The sequence below is a fragment of the Saccharomyces cerevisiae genome, chromosome III, assembly GCF_000146045.2.
Source record: "Saccharomyces cerevisiae S288C chromosome III, complete sequence".
Taxonomy (NCBI): Eukaryota; Fungi; Ascomycota; class Saccharomycetes; order Saccharomycetales; family Saccharomycetaceae; genus Saccharomyces; species Saccharomyces cerevisiae.
In genome coordinates, this window is record NC_001135.5 from 78,557 (window position 1) to 101,285 (window position 22,729).

Below are 22,729 nucleotides of genomic sequence, written 5' to 3' on the forward strand. Positions count from 1 at the left end.
GATTTCTCCAAAGTCCCTTTTTAGCCGCCGAGGAAATGAGGAAATAAGGGGTTAGCCGCCGAGTGAAGCCGCCGAGGTATAAAAGGGAGAATGCACACCTTCGTAAGAAGATTCTATTTGAAAGAGTGCTAGGTAAAGTCATCAAAAGGCTTATTGATATAATAATTGCTTTGCAAAATGGAAAACAAATGACTTTGAAAATGGGAGAAAACAAAAATTATATAGGTAATGTTGAGTTCTTGATTTTTTTTTTGTTTCTGTCCTTGCCACAGCTCTTTTCATGGAACATTGGGCTCTAGGATAATTTTTTTATGTTTTCTGTTATGTTTGCCATGGTAGGTTGAGGTAAAGGCGCTCTTTCAGCAATGACGATTTATGCTAATATGTTTTCCTTAAAAGGAAAACATCTCGTTCTTTTTTTCGCGTGCTGTGCAAGAAAACGCGTAACGCAGTCTTAGTAAAAGGGCTCTCTTGAAAACTACATGAAAACTAAAAAAGAAGATGTAAATTTGGATACAACAGCGTAGAATAGCATAATAGAGTGTGCAATAAACGTGTATAGGCTTGATAATAGTGCTGACGTAAATTACCAGAACTACTGCAGTATGACTGTGGCGAATACCGAGACCCATTCTGCTGCTAAACCATCGAGTACTATAGGCCCATGGAAGCTTGGTGAAACACTGGGCTTTGGTAGCACCGGCAAGGTCCAACTTGCGCAACATGAGCGCACGGGCCATAGAACAGCCGTCAAAGTAATCTCAAAGTCCATTTTCAACAACAACGGAAACCACAGTAACGACGATTCAGTGCTGCCATACAACATCGAGCGTGAGATTGTTATTATGAAACTTTTGAGCCACCCAAACGTTCTGAGTCTTTACGACGTTTGGGAAACCAACAATAACCTGTACCTTATCCTGGAATACGCCGAAAAGGGAGAACTGTTCAACTTGCTTGTGGACCACGGTCCCTTGCCCGAGCGTGAGGCCATCAATTGCTTCAGACAGATAATTATAGGCATTTCATACTGCCATGCGCTAGGAATAGTACATCGGGATTTAAAGCCAGAAAATCTTTTGCTCGATAGTTTCTATAATATCAAAATTGCGGATTTTGGTATGGCAGCTTTACAGACAGACGCCGACCTGCTAGAAACTTCTTGTGGGTCTCCTCATTATGCCGCTCCTGAGATCGTATCAGGTCTGCCCTATGAAGGATTTGCCAGCGACGTTTGGTCTTGCGGTGTAATCCTCTTTGCCCTTTTAACGGGTAGACTACCCTTCGATGAAGAAAACGGTAATGTTAGGGATTTGTTATTGAAAGTCCAAAAGGGCCAGTTTGAAATGCCCAATGACACCGAAATTTCCAGAGATGCACAAGATTTAATCGGCAAGATTCTCGTTGTAGATCCCAGGCAAAGAATAAAAATCAGAGACATCCTTAGTCATCCACTGCTAAAAAAATATCAAACCATTAAGGATTCCAAAAGTATCAAAGATTTACCTCGTGAAAATACCTATCTATATCCACTGGCTGACTCGAACAACCATACTAGCGCCTCTATCGATGATTCAATCCTACAAAACTTGGTGGTACTTTGGCATGGTAGACACGCCGATGACATCGTATCTAAACTGAAAGAGAATGGAACCAACAAAGAAAAAATTCTATATGCGCTACTATACCGTTTCAAACTGGACTCTGTAAGGGGATCGAATAAGAAGAACCGCAATAAGATAAAGAAAACCAAAAAAAATAAAAGATCTAGCACACTTTCGTCATCGTCATCATTATTATTGAACAACCGAAGCATACAATCTACGCCACGCAGACGTACATCCAAGAGGCATTCCAGGGAATTCTCTTCTAGCAGGAAGAGATCGTCCTTTTTACTGTCCTCGAATCCTACCGATAGTTCTCCAATACCTTTGAGAAGTAGTAAAAGAATTACACATATTAACGTAGCGTCTGCAAATACCCAAGCAACGCCAAGTGGTGTCCCGAATCCTCACAAGAGGAACTCAAAAAAACGGTCAAGCAAAAGATTATCTTATATGCCTAATACAAAAAGAAGCTCACTAACATCAAAATCATTATCAAACTTTACTAACCTAATAGATGATGATGATTGGGAGTACATTGAAAAGGATGCAAAGAGAACAAGTTCCAACTTCGCTACACTGATTGATGAAATATTTGAGCCTGAGAAATTTGAATTGGCGAAAAGAGAAAAGGCTGAACTTCAAAGAAAAGTTCAGGAAGCAAAAAGGCAATCAGTGAATGCACAGAAGATTAATGAGGACGAGTTTGGATCCGAAGTTTCTGATGGAATGAAAGAGCTGAAAAAAATAAATGACAAAGTGTCGTCCCCGTTGATAAATTACGAATTTTCGCAACAAGAACTATTGCAAGATATAGACACCTTACTAACGAATCGTTATCAACTTTCGTCATATACTAGGCCTATTTCGAGACTGGATCCCGGATTAACGCCTGTTACTGAGACACTTCCTAACAACCTAAAAGAAAAAACAGCTCTGCTGCAGGATACTGAAAAGAAAATAATAGAAACGATACGCAGATCCAAATTTTTAGGATCGCTACTAAATGTTAGAGGGGGACTATCGCCAGGGAAAAGTGAACTGGCACCTATCGAAGAGTCTCCCATAGTTTCAACCACACCACTAATATATAATGATCGAATGGAACCTCGTAGGATATCCGATGTGGAAGTCCCACATTTCACGAGGAAATCAAAACACTTTACTACTGCTAATAATCGGCGCTCAGTCTTATCTTTGTATGCGAAGGATTCAATCAAAGACTTAAACGAATTTTTAATAAAGGAAGATCCTGATTTGCCTCCACAAGGAAGCACTGATAACGAAAGTAGGAGCGAAGATCCCGAAATAGCCGAGAGTATCACTGATTCAAGGAATATACAATATGATGAGGATGATAGTAAGGATGGTGATAATGTGAATAATGATAATATATTGAGCGACTTTCCTCAAGGCGTTGGCATATCACAGGAATACGACATGAAGGATAAAAATCCAAACCAATCTCCAATATCAAAAAGCGCAGAGCCCACACTGGTAGTGAAACTTCCGTCTTTGAGTTCTTTCCAAGGAAAAAACGCCAGTGGGTTGGGCCTATACCAAAGAGAGCCTTCTAAGGTAACCTTACCGAGCCTTACAAGTAATAACAGCAGCGTCGGAGAAAACATAGAGGATGGGGCGGAAAAAGGGACTGAGAGTGAGAAAATCGCTGCTTCCCTGTCAGACGATGACTTGAAGGAAGATAATGACAAGAAAGATAACGACACAGTGAATGCCCCTACTACAGTAAAAAAGCCACCTAACAGCGTACTCTTGAAAAAATTCTCAAAAGGTAAAATCTTAGAACTTGAAATACATGCCAAAATACCTGAAAAGAGACTATACGAGGGCCTACATAAACTACTAGAAGGCTGGAAGCAATACGGGTTGAAAAACCTGGTGTTTAACATCACTAATATGATCATAACAGGAAAATTGGTGAATGACAGTATTTTATTTTTACGATCTACGCTTTTTGAAATAATGGTTTTACCAAATGGAGACGGTAGAAGTTTAATTAAATTCAATAAGAAAACAGGATCTACTAAAACGCTGACCAAGCTTGCTACAGAAATCCAAATTATTTTACAAAAAGAAGGTGTTTTGGACAAATAAAAAAAAGGGAGGGATAATCGATCCCCAAATGGACAATACGATGTAACACCGTTATATAATTAATAAATGTATATATGTAACTATTTTTTGAAAAAAATAAAATGGTAATTTATTAAATATTTGGACCGGTCAACAATCTCAGATATAGTTGAAAAAATCTTTAATTGTAATAGCAGAAAAAAAAAACTCCGATACGGGGAGTCGAACCCCGGTCTCCACGGTGAAAGCGTGATGTGATAGCCGTTACACTATATCGGATAACAAATTATTAAAATTATTTAATAAAAAGATGAACTAATGGTGTATAAAAACATCATAAAAACTCAACTCAACTGTTCCAATAAAATCTGCAATTTAAATTAATTATTCTGAAAAAACACGTAAATTGTTGGAATGGAACCCTAAAATATTTCCTCTTTAGTACTGTTGGAATAGAAATCAACTATCATCTACTAACTAGTATTTACATTACTAGTATATTATCATATACGGTGTTAGAAGATGACGCAAATGATGAGAAATAGTCATCTAAATTAGTGGAAGCTGAAACGCAAGGATTGATAATGTAATAGGATCAATGAATATAAACATATAAAACGGAATGAGGAATAATCGTAATATTAGTATGTAGAAATATAGATTCCATTTTGAGGATTCCTATATCCTCGAGGAGAACTTCTAGTATATTCTGTATACCTAATATTATAGCCTTTATCAACAATGGAATCCCAACAATTATCTCAACATTCACCCATTTCTCAAGTACTATTCATGTTACTTGAGAAATGGGTGAATTTTGAGATAGTTGTTGGGATTCCATTGTTGATAAAGGCTAATAATATTAGGTATACAGAATATGCTAGAGGTTCTCCTCGAGCATATAGGAATCCTCAAAATGGAATTAGCATTTCTACATAATAACCTCAATTCCCTTTTGTGGATTCACATATTCTCGATCGGAACTCCTAGCATAGTGCAGACAACACTCACATAGCTCTCCCATTTATCAAGTTGGAATTCACTCCAAGAAATTTTCTTGCTTCTCTCTTTCCCACAGAAATGAAAAGGAACAGTTTGGCGGCTATTGTTTTAGCCCTTACTTTTTGGACCCTTTGAAAAAATGCCAAGAATGCGTGACGGTTTCCCTCCATGCTCGAGAACCACAAAAACCCTATGTGGTATTCGATTATGCGACTCACGGCAAATATTTGACTTGTCAAAGTTATTCGGGATTTCCTTGAATCCCTGAGAAGTGAAATGGAAAGAATTTAAGGGCATAAATACCTTTCAAGCACCCAGAAGAACAGTAAAATAAAGCAAGGTACGTGAAATTAATATTTTTAAATGGTTCTAACCGATGCCGAAGAACTGCGCAGTCCGGTTATAACGTCTGACATGTCCTTTTTTGATTTGGAATCCAACCACTCAAGTGACTCTGTTCATTTACTTTGCGAAAAATATACCCACAAATTGCCCATCGAAAGTGAATCGCAAACCACCTTCAGACTGGCACCGACAAAGCAAAGATTATACAGACAGAGTACTTTATACGTACCGTTAAGTCTCAAGCAAAGGGTTTTCTTATTTACTGAACGGGTAAAGAGTATCTGGGCCGGCTTGCCAAGATGCAAACCGAATAAGTATTTCAAAGTTGCATTTGCCTTAGCCGTCCTGACACCATTGGCTATTTGGATATTTTATATTGACTTTCGTGTACATTGATCACATCGACTGTTCTATTGGCAAATGAACCACGGGCATTGACTATTTTTCAGGTTACTACTATATATTATTGTTGGAATAAAAATCAACTATCATCTACTAACTAGTATTTACGTTACTAGTATATTATCATATACGGTGTTAGAAGATGACGCAAATGATGAGAAATAGTCATCTAAATTAGTGGAAGCTGAAACACAAGGATTGATAATGTAATAGGATCAATGAATATTAACATATAAAATGATGATAATAATATTTATAGAATTGTGTAGAATTGCAGATTCCCTTTTATGGTGTTGGAATAAAAATCAACTATCATCTACTAACTAGTATTTACGTTACTAGTATATTATCATATACGGTGTTAGAAGATGACGCAAATGATGAGAAATAGTCATCTAAATTAGTGGAAGCTGAAACGCAAGGATTGATAATGTAATAGGATCAATGAATATTAACATATAAAATGATGATAATAATATTTATAGAATTGTATAGAATTGCAGATTCCCTTTTATGGATTCCTAAATCCTCGAGGAGAACTTCTAGTATATCTACATACCTAATATTATTGCCTTATAAAAAATGGAATCCCAACAATTACATCAAAATCCACGTTCTTTTCATATGGATTCCTAAATCCTCGAGGAGAATTTATAATATAGTCTGTATACATAATATTATAGCTTCTAACGACAATGGAATTCTAACAATTATCAAATTGTCCGCCAGTTCCTCAAAAAGATCCATGTATAATCTTCATTATTACAGCCCTCTTGACCTCTAATCATGAATGTTCTCAAATAAATCTGTTGGAATAAAAATCAACTATCATCTACTAACTAGTATTTACGTTACTAGTATATTATCATATACGGTGTTAGAAGATGACGCAAATGATGAGAAATAGTCATCTAAATTAGTGGAAGCTGAAACGCAAGGATTGATAATGTAATAGGATCAATGAATATTAACATATAAAATGATGATAATAATATTTATAGAATTGTGTAGAATTGCAGATTCCCTTTTATGGATTCCTAAATCCTCGAGGAGAACTTCTAGTATATCTACATACCTAATATTATTGCCTTATAAAAAATGGAATCCCAACAATTACATCAAAATCCACGTTCTCTTCATGGTAGCGCCTATGCTTCGGTTACTTCTAAGGAAGTCCCATCAAATCAAGATCCGTTAGCCGTTTCAGCTTCCAATTTACCGGAATTTGATAGAGATTCCACTAAGGTTAATTCTCAACAAGAGACAACACCTGGGACATCAGCTGTTCCAGAGAACCATCATCATGTCTCTCCTCAACCTGCTTCAGTACCACCTCCACAGAATGGACAGTACCAACAGCACGGCATGATGACCCCAAACAAAGCTATGGCCTCTAACTGGGCACATTACCAACAACCGTCTATGATGACGTGTTCACATTATCAAACGTCACCTGCGTATTATCAACCGGACCCACACTATCCGTTGCCACAGTATATCCCACCACTGAGTACTTCCTCACCTGATCCAATCGATTCACAGAATCAACACTCTGAAGTACCTCAAGCTGAGACAAAGGTGAGAAATAACGTCTTACCACCACACACTTTAACATCAGAAGAAAACTTTTCTACATGGGTTAAATTTTACATCAGATTTTTGAAGAACTCTAATCTCGGTGACATCATTCCAAATGACCAGGGTGAAATCAAAAGACAAATGACTTATGAAGAACATGCGTATATATACAATACCTTCCAAGCATTTGCCCCATTTCATTTATTGCCAACATGGGTAAAACAAATTTTAGAAATTAATTATGCTGACATCCTTACAGTCCTTTGTAAAAGTGTGTCCAAAATGCAAACTAACAATCAAGAATTAAAGGATTGGATAGCTCTTGCCAACCTTGAGTACGACGGAAGTACATCTGCTGATACATTTGAAATTACAGTCAGTACGATCATTCAGAGGCTAAAAGAAAACAATATCAATGTTAGCGACAGATTGGCCTGTCAACTAATACTTAAAGGTCTATCCGGTGACTTCAAATACCTACGTAATCAATATCGTACCAAAACGAACATGAAACTTTCCCAATTATTCGCTGAAATTCAGTTAATATATGACGAAAATAAAATCATGAATCTAAATAAACCGTCCCAATACAAACAACACAGCGAATACAAAAATGTTTCTCGCACATCTCCAAACACGACTAACACAAAGGTTACAACTCGTAATTATCAGAGAACAAATAGTTCAAAACCAAGAGCAGCAAAAGCTCACAATATTGCTACATCTAGTAAATTCTCAAGGGTGAACAATGATCACATTAATGAATCAACCGTTTCATCACAATACTTAAGCGATGACAACGAACTTAGTCTTAGGCCAGCAACAGAAAGAATCTAAGCCAACACACACAATAGACTCGAATGACGAACTACCTGATCACCTTCTTATTGATTCAGGAGCTTCGCAAACGCTTGTCAGATCAGCCCATTATTTACACCATGCAACACCCAATTCTGAAATAAACATAGTCGATGCTCAAAAACAAGACATTCCTATAAATGCCATTGGTAATCTTCACTTCAACTTTCAGAACGGCACCAAAACATCAATAAAAGCACTACACACACCAAACATAGCCTATGATCTATTAAGTTTGAGTGAGCTGGCTAATCAAAATATTACTGCCTGCTTTACCAGAAACACTTTAGAAAGATCGGATGGTACAGTCCTAGCTCCCATAGTCAAACATGGAGACTTTTACTGGTTATCTAAAAAATACCTAATTCCTTCGCACATTTCAAAGCTAACAATAAACAACGTCAACAAAAGCAAAAGCGTAAATAAATATCCATATCCGTTAATACATCGAATGCTTGGACATGCTAACTTCCGAAGTATTCAGAAGTCTCTTAAGAAGAATGCAGTTACATATTTGAAGGAATCGGATATTGAATGGTCTAACGCTAGCACATATCAATGTCCTGACTGTCTAATCGGCAAAAGCACGAAACATAGACATGTCAAAGGATCACGACTAAAGTACCAAGAATCATATGAGCCTTTTCAGTACTTGCATACCGATATATTTGGTCCTGTACATCACTTACCGAAAAGTGCACCTTCTTACTTTATATCGTTTACAGATGAGAAAACCAGATTCCAATGGGTGTACCCATTACACGACCGTCGTGAAGAATCTATCCTCAATGTTTTTACATCGATATTAGCATTTATTAAGAACCAATTCAATGCTCGCGTTCTAGTTATCCAGATGGATCGTGGCTCCGAGTACACTAACAAAACTCTTCATAAGTTCTTTACGAACAGAGGTATTACTGCATGCTATACAACCACGGCAGATTCTAGAGCACACGGTGTCGCTGAACGATTAAATCGTACTTTATTAAACGATTGTCGCACACTGCTTCATTGCAGTGGTCTACCAAATCATCTATGGTTCTCAGCAGTCGAATTTTCTACTATAATCAGAAATTCATTAGTCTCACCAAAAAACGATAAATCCGCAAGACAACATGCAGGTTTAGCTGGACTGGACATTACTACTATACTACCTTTCGGTCAACCGGTTATAGTTAACAACCATAATCCCGACTCGAAAATACATCCTCGTGGCATTCCAGGTTACGCCTTACATCCGTCACGAAACTCTTATGGCTATATTATCTATCTTCCATCATTAAAAAAGACAGTAGATACTACCAATTACGTTATATTACAAGACAAGCAATCCAAATTGGACCAATTCAATTATGATACACTCACCTTTGATGATGATCTCAATCGTTTAACAGCCCATAACCAATCTTTTATTGAACAAAATGAAACGGAGCAGTCATATGATCAAAATACAGAATCTGATCATGACTATCAATCGGAGATTGAAATAAACTCTGATCCTCTAGTGAACGACTTCTCGTCCCAATCAATAAACCCTTTACAATTAGACAAGGAACCAGTCCAAAAAGTACGTGCACCAAAAGAAGTTGATGCCGACATATCTGAATACAATATTCTTCCATCTCCTGTACGATCTCGTACACCCCATATCATTAATAAAGAGAGTACCGAAATGGGTGGTACCGTTGAATCAGATACTACTTCACCTAGACACTCGTCTACCTTCACTGCACGAAACCAAAAGCGACCTGGTAGTCCCAATGATATGATTGATTTGACCTCACAGGATAGAGTTAATTATGGACTTGAAAACATCAAAACTACACGTTTGGGTGGTACGGAGGAACCATATATTCAACGAAATAGTGATACAAATATCAAATACAGGACTACAAATAGTACGCCCTCAATAGATGACCGTTCGTCCAACAGTGAATCCACTACTCCCATCATCTCCATAGAAACAAAGGCTGTATGTGATAATACACCCTCCATTGATACGGATCCGCCAGAATATCGATCTTCTGACCATGCGACTCCTAATATAATGCCTGACAAATCCTCAAAAAATGTTACGGCTGATTCTATTCTTGACGACCTCCCACTTCCTGACTTAACCCATCAATCTCCTACGGACACTTCTGATGTTTCAAAAGATATTCCACACATACACTCTCGTCAGACTAATTCCAGTTTGGGTGGTATGGATGATTCTAATGTTCTGACTACTACCAAAAGTAAGAAAAGATCATTAGAAGATAATGAAACTGAAATTGAGGTATCCCGAGACACATGGAATAATAAGAATATGAGAAGTCTGGAACCACCAAGATCGAAGAAACGCATAAATTTAATTGCAGCAATAAAAGGAGTGAAATCGATCAAACCAGTTCGAACGACCTTAAGATATGATGAAGCAATTACTTATAATAAAGACAACAAAGAAAAAGACAGATATGTTGAAGCTTATCATAAAGAAATTAGCCAACTATTGAAAATGAACACTTGGGATACAAACAAATATTATGATAGAAATGACATAGATCCTAAAAAAGTAATAAACTCAATGTTTATATTTAACAAGAAACGTGATGGTACACACAAAGCTAGATTTGTTGCAAGAGGCGACATTCAACACCCCGATACATATGATTCTGATATGCAATCCAATACCGTACATCACTATGCACTGATGACGTCACTGTCAATCGCATTAGACAACGACTATTATATCACACAGCTGGACATATCCTCTGCTTACTTATATGCTGATATCAAAGAAGAATTATACATAAGACCTCCACCACATTTAGGTTTGAATGATAAATTACTACGTTTGAGAAAATCACTCTATGGTTTGAAACAAAGTGGTGCAAACTGGTATGAAACCATTAAATCATATTTAATAAATTGTTGCGACATGCAAGAAGTTCGCGGATGGTCATGCGTATTTAAGAATAGTCAAGTAACAATTTGCTTATTCGTTGATGATATGATATTATTCAGCAAAGACTTAAATGCAAATAAGAAAATCATAACAACACTCAAGAAACAATACGATACAAAGATAATAAATCTGGGTGAAAGTGATAACGAAATTCAGTACGACATACTTGGATTAGAGATCAAATATCAAAGAAGCAAGTACATGAAATTAGGTATGGAAAAATCCTTGACAGAAAAATTACCCAAACTAAACGTACCTTTGAACCCAAAAGGAAAGAAACTTAGAGCTCCAGGTCAACCAGGTCATTATATAGACCAGGATGAACTAGAAATAGATGAAGATGAATACAAAGAGAAAGTACATGAAATGCAAAAGTTGATTGGTCTAGCTTCATATGTTGGATATAAATTTAGATTTGACTTACTATACTACATCAACACACTTGCTCAACATATACTATTCCCCTCTAGGCAAGTTTTAGACATGACATATGAGTTAATACAATTCATGTGGGACACTAGAGATAAACAATTAATATGGCACAAAAACAAACCTACCAAGCCAGATAATAAACTAGTCGCAATAAGCGATGCTTCATATGGTAACCAACCATATTACAAGTCACAAATTGGTAACATTTTCCTACTCAACGGAAAAGTGATTGGAGGAAAGTCGACAAAGGCTTCGTTAACATGCACTTCAACTACAGAAGCAGAAATACACGCAGTCAGTGAAGCTATTCCGCTATTGAATAACCTCAGTCACCTTGTGCAAGAACTTAACAAGAAACCAATTATTAAAGGCTTACTTACTGATAGTAGATCAACGATCAGTATAATTAAGTCTACAAATGAAGAGAAATTTAGAAACAGATTTTTTGGCACAAAGGCAATGAGACTTAGAGATGAAGTATCAGGTAATAATTTATACGTATACTACATCGAGACCAAGAAGAACATTGCTGATGTGATGACAAAACCTCTTCCGATAAAAACATTTAAACTATTAACTAACAAATGGATTCATTAGATCTATTACATTATGGGTGGTATGTTGGAATAAAAATCAACTATCATCTACTAACTAGTATTTACGTTACTAGTATATTATCATATACGGTGTTAGAAGATGACGCAAATGATGAGAAATAGTCATCTAAATTAGTGGAAGCTGAAACGCAAGGATTGATAATGTAATAGGATCAATGAATATTAACATATAAAATGATGATAATAATATTTATAGAATTGTGTAGAATTGCAGATTCCCTTTTATGGATTCCTAAATCCTCGAGGAGAACTTCTAGTATATCTACATACCTAATATTATTGCCTTATTAAAAATGGAATCCCAACAATTACATCAAAATCCACATTCTCTTCAAAATCAATTGTCCTGTACTTCCTTGTTCATGTGTGTTCAAAAACGTTATATTTATAGGATAATTATACTCTATTTCTCAACAAGTAATTGGTTGTTTGGCCGAGCGGTCTAAGGCGCCTGATTCAAGAAATATCTTGACCGCAGTTAACTGTGGGAATACTCAGGTATCGTAAGATGCAAGAGTTCGAATCTCTTAGCAACCATTATTTTTTTCCTCAACATAACGAGAACACACAGGGGCGCTATCGCACAGAATCAAATTCGATGACTGGAAATTTTTTGTTAATTTCAGAGGTCGCCTGACGCATATACCTTTTTCAACTGAAAAATTGGGAGAAAAAGGAAAGGTGAGAGCGCCGGAACCGGCTTTTCATATAGAATAGAGAAGCGTTCATGACTAAATGCTTGCATCACAATACTTGAAGTTGACAATATTATTTAAGGACCTATTGTTTTTTCCAATAGGTGGTTAGCAATCGTCTTACTTTCTAACTTTTCTTACCTTTTACATTTCAGCAATATATATATATATATTTCAAGGATATACCATTCTAATGTCTGCCCCTAAGAAGATCGTCGTTTTGCCAGGTGACCACGTTGGTCAAGAAATCACAGCCGAAGCCATTAAGGTTCTTAAAGCTATTTCTGATGTTCGTTCCAATGTCAAGTTCGATTTCGAAAATCATTTAATTGGTGGTGCTGCTATCGATGCTACAGGTGTTCCACTTCCAGATGAGGCGCTGGAAGCCTCCAAGAAGGCTGATGCCGTTTTGTTAGGTGCTGTGGGTGGTCCTAAATGGGGTACCGGTAGTGTTAGACCTGAACAAGGTTTACTAAAAATCCGTAAAGAACTTCAATTGTACGCCAACTTAAGACCATGTAACTTTGCATCCGACTCTCTTTTAGACTTATCTCCAATCAAGCCACAATTTGCTAAAGGTACTGACTTCGTTGTTGTCAGAGAATTAGTGGGAGGTATTTACTTTGGTAAGAGAAAGGAAGACGATGGTGATGGTGTCGCTTGGGATAGTGAACAATACACCGTTCCAGAAGTGCAAAGAATCACAAGAATGGCCGCTTTCATGGCCCTACAACATGAGCCACCATTGCCTATTTGGTCCTTGGATAAAGCTAATGTTTTGGCCTCTTCAAGATTATGGAGAAAAACTGTGGAGGAAACCATCAAGAACGAATTCCCTACATTGAAGGTTCAACATCAATTGATTGATTCTGCCGCCATGATCCTAGTTAAGAACCCAACCCACCTAAATGGTATTATAATCACCAGCAACATGTTTGGTGATATCATCTCCGATGAAGCCTCCGTTATCCCAGGTTCCTTGGGTTTGTTGCCATCTGCGTCCTTGGCCTCTTTGCCAGACAAGAACACCGCATTTGGTTTGTACGAACCATGCCACGGTTCTGCTCCAGATTTGCCAAAGAATAAGGTCAACCCTATCGCCACTATCTTGTCTGCTGCAATGATGTTGAAATTGTCATTGAACTTGCCTGAAGAAGGTAAGGCCATTGAAGATGCAGTTAAAAAGGTTTTGGATGCAGGTATCAGAACTGGTGATTTAGGTGGTTCCAACAGTACCACCGAAGTCGGTGATGCTGTCGCCGAAGAAGTTAAGAAAATCCTTGCTTAAAAAGATTCTCTTTTTTTATGATATTTGTACATAAACTTTATAAATGAAATTCATAATAGAAACGACACGAAATTACAAAATGGAATATGTTCATAGGGTAGACGAAACTATATACGCAATCTACATACATTTATCAAGAAGGAGAAAAAGGAGGATGTAAAGGAATACAGGTAAGCAAATTGATACTAATGGCTCAACGTGATAAGGAAAAAGAATTGCACTTTAACATTAATATTGACAAGGAGGAGGGCACCACACAAAAAGTTAGGTGTAACAGAAAATCATGAAACTATGATTCCTAATTTATATATTGGAGGATTTTCTCTAAAAAAAAAAAAATACAACAAATAAAAAACACTCAATGACCTGACCATTTGATGGAGTTTAAGTCAATACCTTCTTGAACCATTTCCCATAATGGTGAAAGTTCCCTCAAGAATTTTACTCTGTCAGAAACGGCCTTAACGACGTAGTCGACCTCCTCTTCAGTACTAAATCTACCAATACCAAATCTGATGGAAGAATGGGCTAATGCATCATCCTTACCCAGCGCATGTAAAACATAAGAAGGTTCTAGGGAAGCAGATGTACAGGCTGAACCCGAGGATAATGCGATATCCCTTAGTGCCATCAATAAAGATTCTCCTTCCACGTAGGCGAAAGAAACGTTAACACACCCTGGATAACGATGATCTGGAGATCCGTTCAACGTGGTATGTTCAGCGGATAATAGACCTTTGACTAATTTATCGGATAGTCTTTTGATGTGAGCTTGGTCGTTGTCAAATTCTTTCTTCATCAATCTCGCAGCTTCACCAAATCCCGCTACCAATGGGGGGGCCAAAGTACCAGATCTCAATCCTCTCTCTTGGCCACCACCGGATAGTAAAGGTTCTAATCTAACTCTTGGTCTCCTTCTTACATAGATGGCACCTATTCCCTTTGGACCGTAAATCTTGTGAGAAGAAATTGATAGTAAATCAATGTTCATTTCATTGACATCAATGTGAATCTTACCATAGGCTTGTGCGGCGTCAGTATGAAAGTAGATCTTATTCTTTCTACAAATTGCACCAATTTCTTTAATAGGTTGAATGACACCGATTTCATTATTGACAGCCATCACAGAGACGAGACAGGTATCTGGTCTAATGGCATCTTCCAATTCCTTCAAATCGATAAGACCTTGATCGTCCACATTTAGGAAAGTGACTTCAAATCCCTCCTTCATCATGGCCCGTGCGGCTTCCAAGACACACTTGTGTTCCGTTCTAGTGGTGATGATGTGTTTCTTAGTCTTCTTATAAAATCTTGGGACACCCTTAAGAACCATATTATTAGATTCGGTCGCTCCCGAAGTGAATATTATTTCCTTGGGGTCGGCATTGATCATCTTTGCTACGTGAGCTCTAGCATTTTCCACAGCAGTATTTGTTTCCCAACCGTAAGAGTGAGTGTTGGAATGAGGATTACCATAAAGTCCCGTATAAAACTTCAACATCGTATCCAAAACCCTAGGGTCTGTTGGTGTAGTGGCTTGCATGTCAAGATATATGGGACGAGTACCAAAACCTGTGTTTTCTTGATAAGCATGGCTCATTGCAGTGCTACCAGAAGCTACTACAGCATCTGGGGTGGTACCGGATGCACTCGCACGGGCACTAGCCTGTGCCTTTGCAGCAGCCTGAATATCGGTATGCGTTTCCAGAGAGAAGTTGTCGTCTAACTTCACGCCTGCTGCAGGAGGGGAATAGAATCTCCTGCTTACCAAACAAGCCCTATATGTGGCCGCTGGAACGTTGTAAACTTGAGATAATCTTGTTATCGATCTTGTAGCAGTTGATTTCAACATCTTCCAGTTGTAGCAGTTCCTTCGTGTATGCGATATATTTTAATGAAAATGATGTATCTGAAATAGAAAATATAACACACTAATGAACTCTGTCGGTCTTTACTCTGAGTGAGTTACTTAGATAGTCATCATATATCCCTGGGCGATGGCCTTACTATTTGTCAGCGACCGTATCTAAAATTGGTAGGTCACTATCAACTATTGCGGGTAATAGGGTGCATAATAGTATTGTAATATATATAAATATATAAAGCTACTATGATAGATATTTGTTGCTATTCACGTCATCCACTATTACTTTAGTGGTTCCGCTATATATTCGCATTGCCCATCGAAGGCAGTTTTGTGTGCTACCTGCTCGTGACCACGGTCTTTTTGCCCAGTCTTTTACGGCGGGCATACTTCATGATGAAACTGTCTATTTTCATACCTCTTGAATTTAGTTCTTCAATTAGAGGCTTGATATCCTCCAAGTCCCACTGTGACTGTAGCCTAAACAGGACTTTAAACCGTTCTTTGGGGTCCATTGGTAGTGTGCTTTTCGCTATATACTGGACAGTCTTATCGGTAGGCTTGAAATGATAGCCTCGCAGCATGTCAATGTCAATGTCACATGGGAAGAAAGGTGGGAAAAGGGACTTCCACTTGATGAGGAACTCATCAATTGGCATGCTTATTCCAGAAACATATTTCCTTAGCGCTTGAATCCCGTACCACTGAGCTATAAACGGTATTCTCAAGCGCCACGTATTGTTTTCAGCCTCTTGCTCTTGAACAGCAAATTTATTCAGCACTGTTTCAATGATTTCTCTTGTGTATGGATTGAACTCGTCCTCAATGTCCTTCCCCACAGCGTGATGTGTATCCTCAACATTCAGATGCTGTAGATCGAGTGATTCTGCCATTGCGCTCATCAGTAGTACATGCAGTGCTTTGAAAAGGAAGTCTTGTGAAAGAATACACAACACACCGTCTTTCACAGATCCACCAATCTTATGCCATTTTGATATACCTTCTAGCGCAGAACATGGTGAGTTCTCAAGTAGTTCTTCCAGGGTCCCGATAACCTTTGTAGATGACCTCTTCATGATTTTGTCGGAGAAATCCAGTTCTCCGTTGTATATTGGTACTGAATTCAAGTTCAATTCGCCATGTGTCTCTCTGGTCTCAAATTCTGATTCAGTCTTGGCGAATCCCACGACGTCCATGTACGGCTTGGACAGTCCAAACAAGAGCGTTTCGTCGAAAGTAATAGGTTGTTCAGGAACAAATTCTCTCATTAGTAGAACTGTGTTTGAATGTTTGCGCTGCTTCAGCACCCAAGTCTTGTCGTGCGAACACAGTACAACTTCAGACTTGTCTTTGTCCAATGACTTAAACCTTAACTGGTGATTTTGAACCGGATCCTGTATTATATCCAGTAACTCTGGTGTCAACTGGATCAGCTTATAAGATGGATCATACTCGGGTGCGGAATGTAGGTTGATGGACATGGTACAGGATTATTAGTGAGCAAATCTCTGGTGGATTTTTACCGTTCATCTCATAGTGCTTTTTTAGTTTATTTTTCACTTTTTTCTGGTTATACTATACGCTGCCTACTGAAGCAATAAGCAAGAAACACAACAGTATAAAGGGACAAAGATAATAAACCGCCTACTACTAAATAATATCGCTGTGGTATGCTACTCCTAGAGATTTCGATCACCATCGTGGTGCTCTTTGTCATACGCATAGAATTGACAAAAAAGAACCCTAAGCTATAAATTAGGTCATGTTGAGCGATTGCCAGTTGCCAAGACCTAGGGTTTTGTTCGAACAATTCTAAAAAGGTAAATAAAAACAATGGTAAACAAAGGCTTTGATCTTCAATGAGGAAGATTTCTCTCACTGCGGATAGTAAAAACAACACTAGTTTGTCTGTACTCGCATTCTACTGCTGCTACCTGCTACTCATTACGTGTTCGGGCTGTTATCTGGTTGCTAAAAGAGTATATTTACACCTCACCAATGGAGAAAGACCTGTCGTCTCTTTACTCTGAAAAGAAAGACAAAGAGAACGATGAAACCTTATTTAACATCAAACTATCCAAATCTGTTGTCGAGACCACACCGCTAAATGGTCATTCATTGTTTGATGATGATAAATCACTTTCAGACTGGACGGATAATGTGTTCACTCAATCAGTATTCTATCACGGGTCAGATGACTTGATATGGGGGAAGTTCTTTGTCTGCGTGTACAAGTCCCCCAACAGCAATAAGTTGAACGCTATAATATTCGACAAATTAGGAACATCATGCTTCGAATCCGTCGATATATCTTCCAACTCGCAATACTATCCGGCCATTGAGAATTTGAGTCCAAGTGATCAGGAAAGCAATGTTAAGAAATGCATTGCTGTCATTCTGTTACAGCGCTATCCATTACTTTCACCATCAGACTTATCACAAATATTGTCCAATAAATCGGAAAATTGCGACTATGACCCCCCTTATGCTGGAGATTTGGCTAGTAGTTGCCAGTTGATAACAGCAGTTCCTCCAGAAGATCTGGGGAAGCGCTTCTTTACATCAGGACTTCTGCAAAATAGATTTGTCAGCTCTACCCTGTTAGATGTTATTTATGAAAACAATGAATCCACCATCGAACTAAATAATAGGTTGGTATTCCATCTGGGTGAACAACTTGAACAACTTTTTAACCCAGTCACAGAATACTCACCGGAACAGACAGAATATGGTTATAAGGCGCCAGAGGACGAATTACCCACAGAATCGGATGATGATCTTGTCAAGGCCATTTGCAACGAGTTATTACAACTACAAACAAATTTTACTTTCAATTTGGTAGAATTTTTGCAAAAATTCCTGATCGCCTTGAGAGTCAGAGTACTCAATGAAGAAATTAATGGGTTATCCACAACCAAATTAAATCGACTCTTCCCACCTACAATAGATGAAGTCACAAGAATCAATTGTATTTTTCTAGACTCGCTAAAGACAGCAATCCCTTACGGTTCCCTCGAAGTACTGAAGGCATGCAGCATTACTATTCCTTATTTCTACAAAGCATATACAAGACACGAGGCGGCCACAAAGAACTTCAGCAAAGATATTAAATTGTTTATTAGGCATTTCAGCAATGTAATTCCAGAAAGAGAGGTCTACACGGAAATGAAAATCGAGAGTATAATTAAGGGACCTCAGGAAAAACTACTGAAGCTAAAGTTAATTATAGAGAGATTGTGGAAGTCGAAAAAATGGAGACCGAAAAATCAAGAAATGGCAAAAAAATGCTACAACAATATCATTGATGTCATTGATTCGTTTGGAAAATTAGATTCCCCACTTCATTCTTATAGTACCAGAGTATTTACTCCATCGGGAAAAATCCTTACAGAATTAGCCAAATGCTGGCCCGTAGAACTGCAATACAAATGGCTGAAGAGAAGGGTAGTCGGTGTGTATGATGTAGTGGATTTGAATGATGAAAATAAGAGAAATTTATTAGTCATATTCAGTGATTATGTGGTTTTCATCAATATACTGGAGGCAGAAAGTTACTACACTTCAGATGGATCAAACAGGCCCTTAATCTCAGATATTTTAATGAACTCATTGATCAACGAAGTTCCGTTGCCCTCCAAGATCCCTAAGTTGAAAGTGGAGCGTCATTGCTATATAGATGAGGTTCTAGTTTCTATATTAGACAAAAGCACTCTACGTTTTGATCGATTGAAGGGAAAAGATTCTTTCTCAATGGTATGTAAATTATCCTCTGCATTTATCTCTTCTTCGTCAGTTGCTGACTTGATTACGAAGGCTAGAATTTTGGAAAAAGACACTGCATTTCATTTATTTAAAGCTAGTAGAAGCCATTTTACATTATATTCTACTGCTCACGAGCTTTGCGCTTATGATTCCGAAAAAATAAAATCAAAATTTGCCTTATTCCTGAACATACCACCATCCAAGGAGATATTGGAGGTCAACAACCTTCATTTGGCTTTTTTTGCAAGATTTTGCAGTAACGATGGTAGAGATAACATCGTAATCTTAGACGTCTTAACCAAACATGACGATAAACATATAGAAGTTACATCCGATAACATTGTTTTCACCATAATTAATCAATTGGCCATTGAAATACCGATATGCTTTTCTTCCTTAAACTCATCGATGGCCAAAGATTTACTCTGTGTAAATGAGAATTTGATAAAAAACTTAGAACATCAATTGGAAGAGGTCAAGCACCCTTCAACAGACGAACATAGGGCTGTTAATAGCAAACTTTCCGGTGCATCCGATTTCGATGCTACTCACGAGAAGAAAAGATCATACGGTACCATAACAACATTTAGAAGCTATACAAGCGACTTGAAGGACAGTCCATCAGGCGATAATAGTAATGTCACCAAGGAAACTAAGGAAATTTTACCAGTGAAACCTACGAAAAAGTCTTCAAAAAAACCAAGAGAAATTCAAAAGAAGACCAAGACAAACGCCTCTAAAGCAGAGCACATAGAAAAGAAGAAGCCTAACAAAGGCAAAGGGTTTTTTGGCGTGTTAAAAAATGTTTTTGGAAGTAAAAGCAAGAGCAAGCCTTCACCAGTTCAAAGAGTGCCTAAAAAAATATCGCAGAGGCATCCTAAGTCTCCAGTGAAGAAGCCAATGACCTCAGAAAAGAAATCCTCCCCTAAAAGGGCAGTCGTTTCATCTCCCAAAATTAAAAAGAAAAGTACTTCTTTTTCCACAAAAGAATCACAAACTGCTAAATCTTCTCTTCGAGCAGTTGAATTCAAATCTGATGACTTGATCGGAAAACCACCTGATGTTGGAAATGGCGCACATCCTCAAGAAAATACCAGAATATCTTCAGTAGTAAGGGATACAAAATATGTCTCCTACAATCCCTCTCAGCCTGTGACAGAAAATACCAGTAACGAAAAAAATGTCGAACCAAAAGCGGATCAATCCACAAAGCAGGATAACATTTCCAATTTTGCAGATGTAGAGGTATCTGCGTCTTCTTATCCTGAAAAACTTGATGCAGAAACAGATGATCAAATAATTGGGAAGGCGACGAATTCGTCATCAGTTCATGGAAATAAAGAGCTGCCAGACCTTGCTGAGGTGACTACAGCAAATAGGGTTTCTACAACATCGGCTGGGGACCAACGTATTGATACCCAAAGCGAATTTTTACGTGCAGCTGATGTTGAAAACTTAAGTGATGACGATGAACACAGACAGAATGAAAGTAGAGTTTTTAACGATGACCTCTTTGGTGATTTTATTCCTAAGCATTACCGTAATAAACAGGAGAACATTAACAGCTCGAGTAATTTGTTTCCAGAGGGAAAGGTGCCCCAAGAAAAGGGCGTATCAAATGAAAACACTAACATATCTCTCAAAACTAATGAAGATGCATCTACATTGACGCAGAAACTCTCTCCACAAGCGAGTAAAGTGCTGACAGAAAATTCTAATGAATTAAAAGATACCAACAATGAAGGGAAGGACGCAAAGGACATAAAATTAGGAGATGATTACAGTGATAAAGAAACAGCGAAAGAAATAACTAAACCAAAAAATTTTGTTGAAGGAATAACTGAACGGAAAGAAATATTCCCCACTATTCCTAGGTTAGCGCCGCCAGCTTCAAAAATTAACTTTCAAAGGTCACCATCCTATATTGAGCTCTTTCAAGGAATGAGGGTGGTTTTAGATAAGCATGATGCCCATTATAACTGGAAACGCTTGGCTAGTCAAGTCTCCTTAAGTGAGGGACTAAAAGTCAATACTGAGGAAGATGCGGCAATTATAAATAAAAGTCAGGATGATGCCAAGGCGGAAAGAATGACTCAAATTTCTGAAGTGATTGAGTATGAAATGCAGCAACCTATCCCAACTTATTTGCCTAAGGCGCATCTAGATGACTCGGGTATTGAAAAAAGTGATGACAAATTCTTCGAAATTGAAGAAGAACTTAAGGAAGAATTGAAGGGCAGCAAAACCGGTAATGAAGATGTCGGTAATAATAATCCATCCAATTCTATTCCAAAAATCGAGAAGCCCCCAGCATTCAAAGTTATTAGAACATCGCCTGTGAGAATTATCGGAAGGACTTTTGAAGACACTAGAAAATATGAAAATGGCTCTCCATCTGATATTTCGTTCACTTATGATACTCACAACAATGATGAACCTGACAAAAGGCTGATGGAATTAAAATTTCCATCCCAAGATGAAATTCCGGATGACAGATTCTATACTCCAGCAGAGGAACCCACTGCTGAATTTCCGGTGGAAGAACTTCCAAATACTCCGCGAAGTATTAACGTTACAACTTCAAATAACAAGAGCACAGACGATAAGTTGAGTAGCGGTAATATTGATCAAAAACCTACCGAACTGTTAGATGATTTAGAATTCAGTTCATTTAATATAGCATTTGGAAATACCTCCATGAGTACTGACAATATGAAAATATCATCCGACTTAAGTTCGAATAAAACCGTGTTAGGAAATGCTCAGAAAGTTCAAGAGTCTCCTAGTGGACCATTAATCTATGTTTTGCCTCAGAGTAGCACAAAGCATGAGAAAGAGGGGTTCCTTCGAAAGAAACAAAAAGACGAGCCCATTTGGGTTTCCCCTAGCAAAATTGACTTTGCTGATCTAAGTAGGAGAACTAAAGCATTGACGCCAGAGCGTAATACTGTTCCTTTGAAAAACAACGACAGTAGAAAATACAAATATACTGGAGAGGGATCTATCGGTAATATGACAAATATGCTGTTAACTAAAGATGCTTCGTACGCGTACTTAAAAGATTTTGTTGCGTTGAGTGACGATGAAGATGAAGATGGGAAACAGAACTGCGCTGTTGGTGGCCCAGAGAAACTGAAATTTTATTGAGTGTTTTATTGATTTTTTTTTTCTTTTTAATTTAATGCAATGTATACATTTACATAAAATATGGACAAATAAGAAAAAGGGGGAAAAACCTCCC

The 22,729-nt window shown here is 37.9% G+C and overlaps 8 protein-coding genes and 2 non-coding genes across 10 annotated transcripts, besides 8 other annotated features; 7 read left to right on the forward strand and 3 right to left on the reverse strand.

Annotated features, from left to right (window-relative positions):
* Positions 1-605: 605 nt before the first annotated feature.
* KCC4 (serine/threonine protein kinase) lies at positions 606-3,719 on the forward strand (the record flags this gene model as incomplete). The annotated part of the gene is made up of 1 exon (NM_001178670.1): positions 606-3,719. One exon carries the CDS (start codon positions 606-608, stop codon positions 3,717-3,719), a length of 3,114 nt encoding a protein of 1,037 aa, NP_009907.2.
* Positions 3,720-3,905: 186 nt separating this feature from the next.
* YNCC0001C lies at positions 3,906-3,977 on the reverse strand. The gene has a single exon. It is a non-coding gene; the product is annotated as a tRNA-Glu (tRNA).
* A 166-nt stretch (positions 3,978-4,143) lies between these two features.
* Positions 4,144-4,480: a long terminal repeat (Ty1 LTR).
* Positions 4,481-4,498: 18 nt separating this feature from the next.
* Positions 4,499-4,638: a long terminal repeat (Ty1 LTR).
* A 425-nt stretch (positions 4,639-5,063) lies between these two features.
* Positions 5,064-5,441, forward strand: YCL021W-A (uncharacterized protein; the record flags this gene model as incomplete). The annotated part of the gene is made up of 1 exon (NM_001184450.1): positions 5,064-5,441. One exon carries the CDS (start codon positions 5,064-5,066, stop codon positions 5,439-5,441), a length of 378 nt encoding a protein of 125 aa, NP_065437.1.
* Positions 5,442-5,512: 71 nt separating this feature from the next.
* Positions 5,513-5,738: a long terminal repeat (Ty1 LTR).
* Positions 5,739-6,070: a long terminal repeat (Ty1 LTR).
* A 3-nt stretch (positions 6,071-6,073) lies between these two features.
* Positions 6,074-6,162: a long terminal repeat (Ty1 LTR).
* A 92-nt stretch (positions 6,163-6,254) lies between these two features.
* Positions 6,255-6,586: a long terminal repeat (Ty2 LTR).
* Positions 6,255-12,213: a mobile genetic element (YCLWTy2-1; Ty2 element, LTR retrotransposon of the Copia (Pseudoviridae) group; contains co-transcribed genes TYA Gag and TYB Pol, encoding proteins involved in structure and function of virus-like particles, flanked by two direct repeats).
* On the forward strand, positions 6,546-7,862 carry YCL020W (gag protein; the record flags this gene model as incomplete). The annotated part of the gene is made up of 1 exon (NM_001178667.1): positions 6,546-7,862. The coding sequence occupies one exon, from the start codon at positions 6,546-6,548 to the stop codon at positions 7,860-7,862; it is 1,317 nt and encodes a 438-aa protein (NP_009910.2).
* YCL019W (gag-pol fusion protein) lies at positions 6,546-11,859 on the forward strand (the record flags this gene model as incomplete). The annotated part of the gene is given in 1 exon segment (NM_001178666.2): positions 6,546-11,859. Coding segments are annotated over 1 exon segment (5,313 nt in total).
* Positions 11,882-12,213: a long terminal repeat (Ty2 LTR).
* An 89-nt stretch (positions 12,214-12,302) lies between these two features.
* SUP53 lies at positions 12,303-12,416 on the forward strand. Its single transcript has 2 exons — positions 12,303-12,340; positions 12,373-12,416. It is a non-coding gene; the product is annotated as a tRNA-Leu (tRNA).
* Positions 12,417-12,767: 351 nt separating this feature from the next.
* Positions 12,768-13,862, forward strand: LEU2 (3-isopropylmalate dehydrogenase; the record flags this gene model as incomplete). Its single annotated transcript, NM_001178665.1, has 1 exon — positions 12,768-13,862. One exon carries the CDS (start codon positions 12,768-12,770, stop codon positions 13,860-13,862), a length of 1,095 nt encoding a protein of 364 aa, NP_009911.2.
* A 358-nt stretch (positions 13,863-14,220) lies between these two features.
* Positions 14,221-15,714, reverse strand: NFS1 (cysteine desulfurase; the record flags this gene model as incomplete). Its single annotated transcript, NM_001178664.1, has 1 exon — positions 14,221-15,714. The coding sequence occupies one exon, from the start codon at positions 15,712-15,714 to the stop codon at positions 14,221-14,223; it is 1,494 nt and encodes a 497-aa protein (NP_009912.2).
* A 350-nt stretch (positions 15,715-16,064) lies between these two features.
* On the reverse strand, positions 16,065-17,207 carry DCC1 (Dcc1p; the record flags this gene model as incomplete). Its single annotated transcript, NM_001178663.1, has 1 exon — positions 16,065-17,207. The coding sequence occupies one exon, from the start codon at positions 17,205-17,207 to the stop codon at positions 16,065-16,067; it is 1,143 nt and encodes a 380-aa protein (NP_009913.2).
* A 517-nt stretch (positions 17,208-17,724) lies between these two features.
* Positions 17,725-22,635, forward strand: BUD3 (Bud3p; the record flags this gene model as incomplete). Its single annotated transcript, NM_001178662.1, has 1 exon — positions 17,725-22,635. The coding sequence occupies one exon, from the start codon at positions 17,725-17,727 to the stop codon at positions 22,633-22,635; it is 4,911 nt and encodes a 1,636-aa protein (NP_009914.2).
* Between the last annotated feature and the right edge of the window lie 94 nt (positions 22,636-22,729).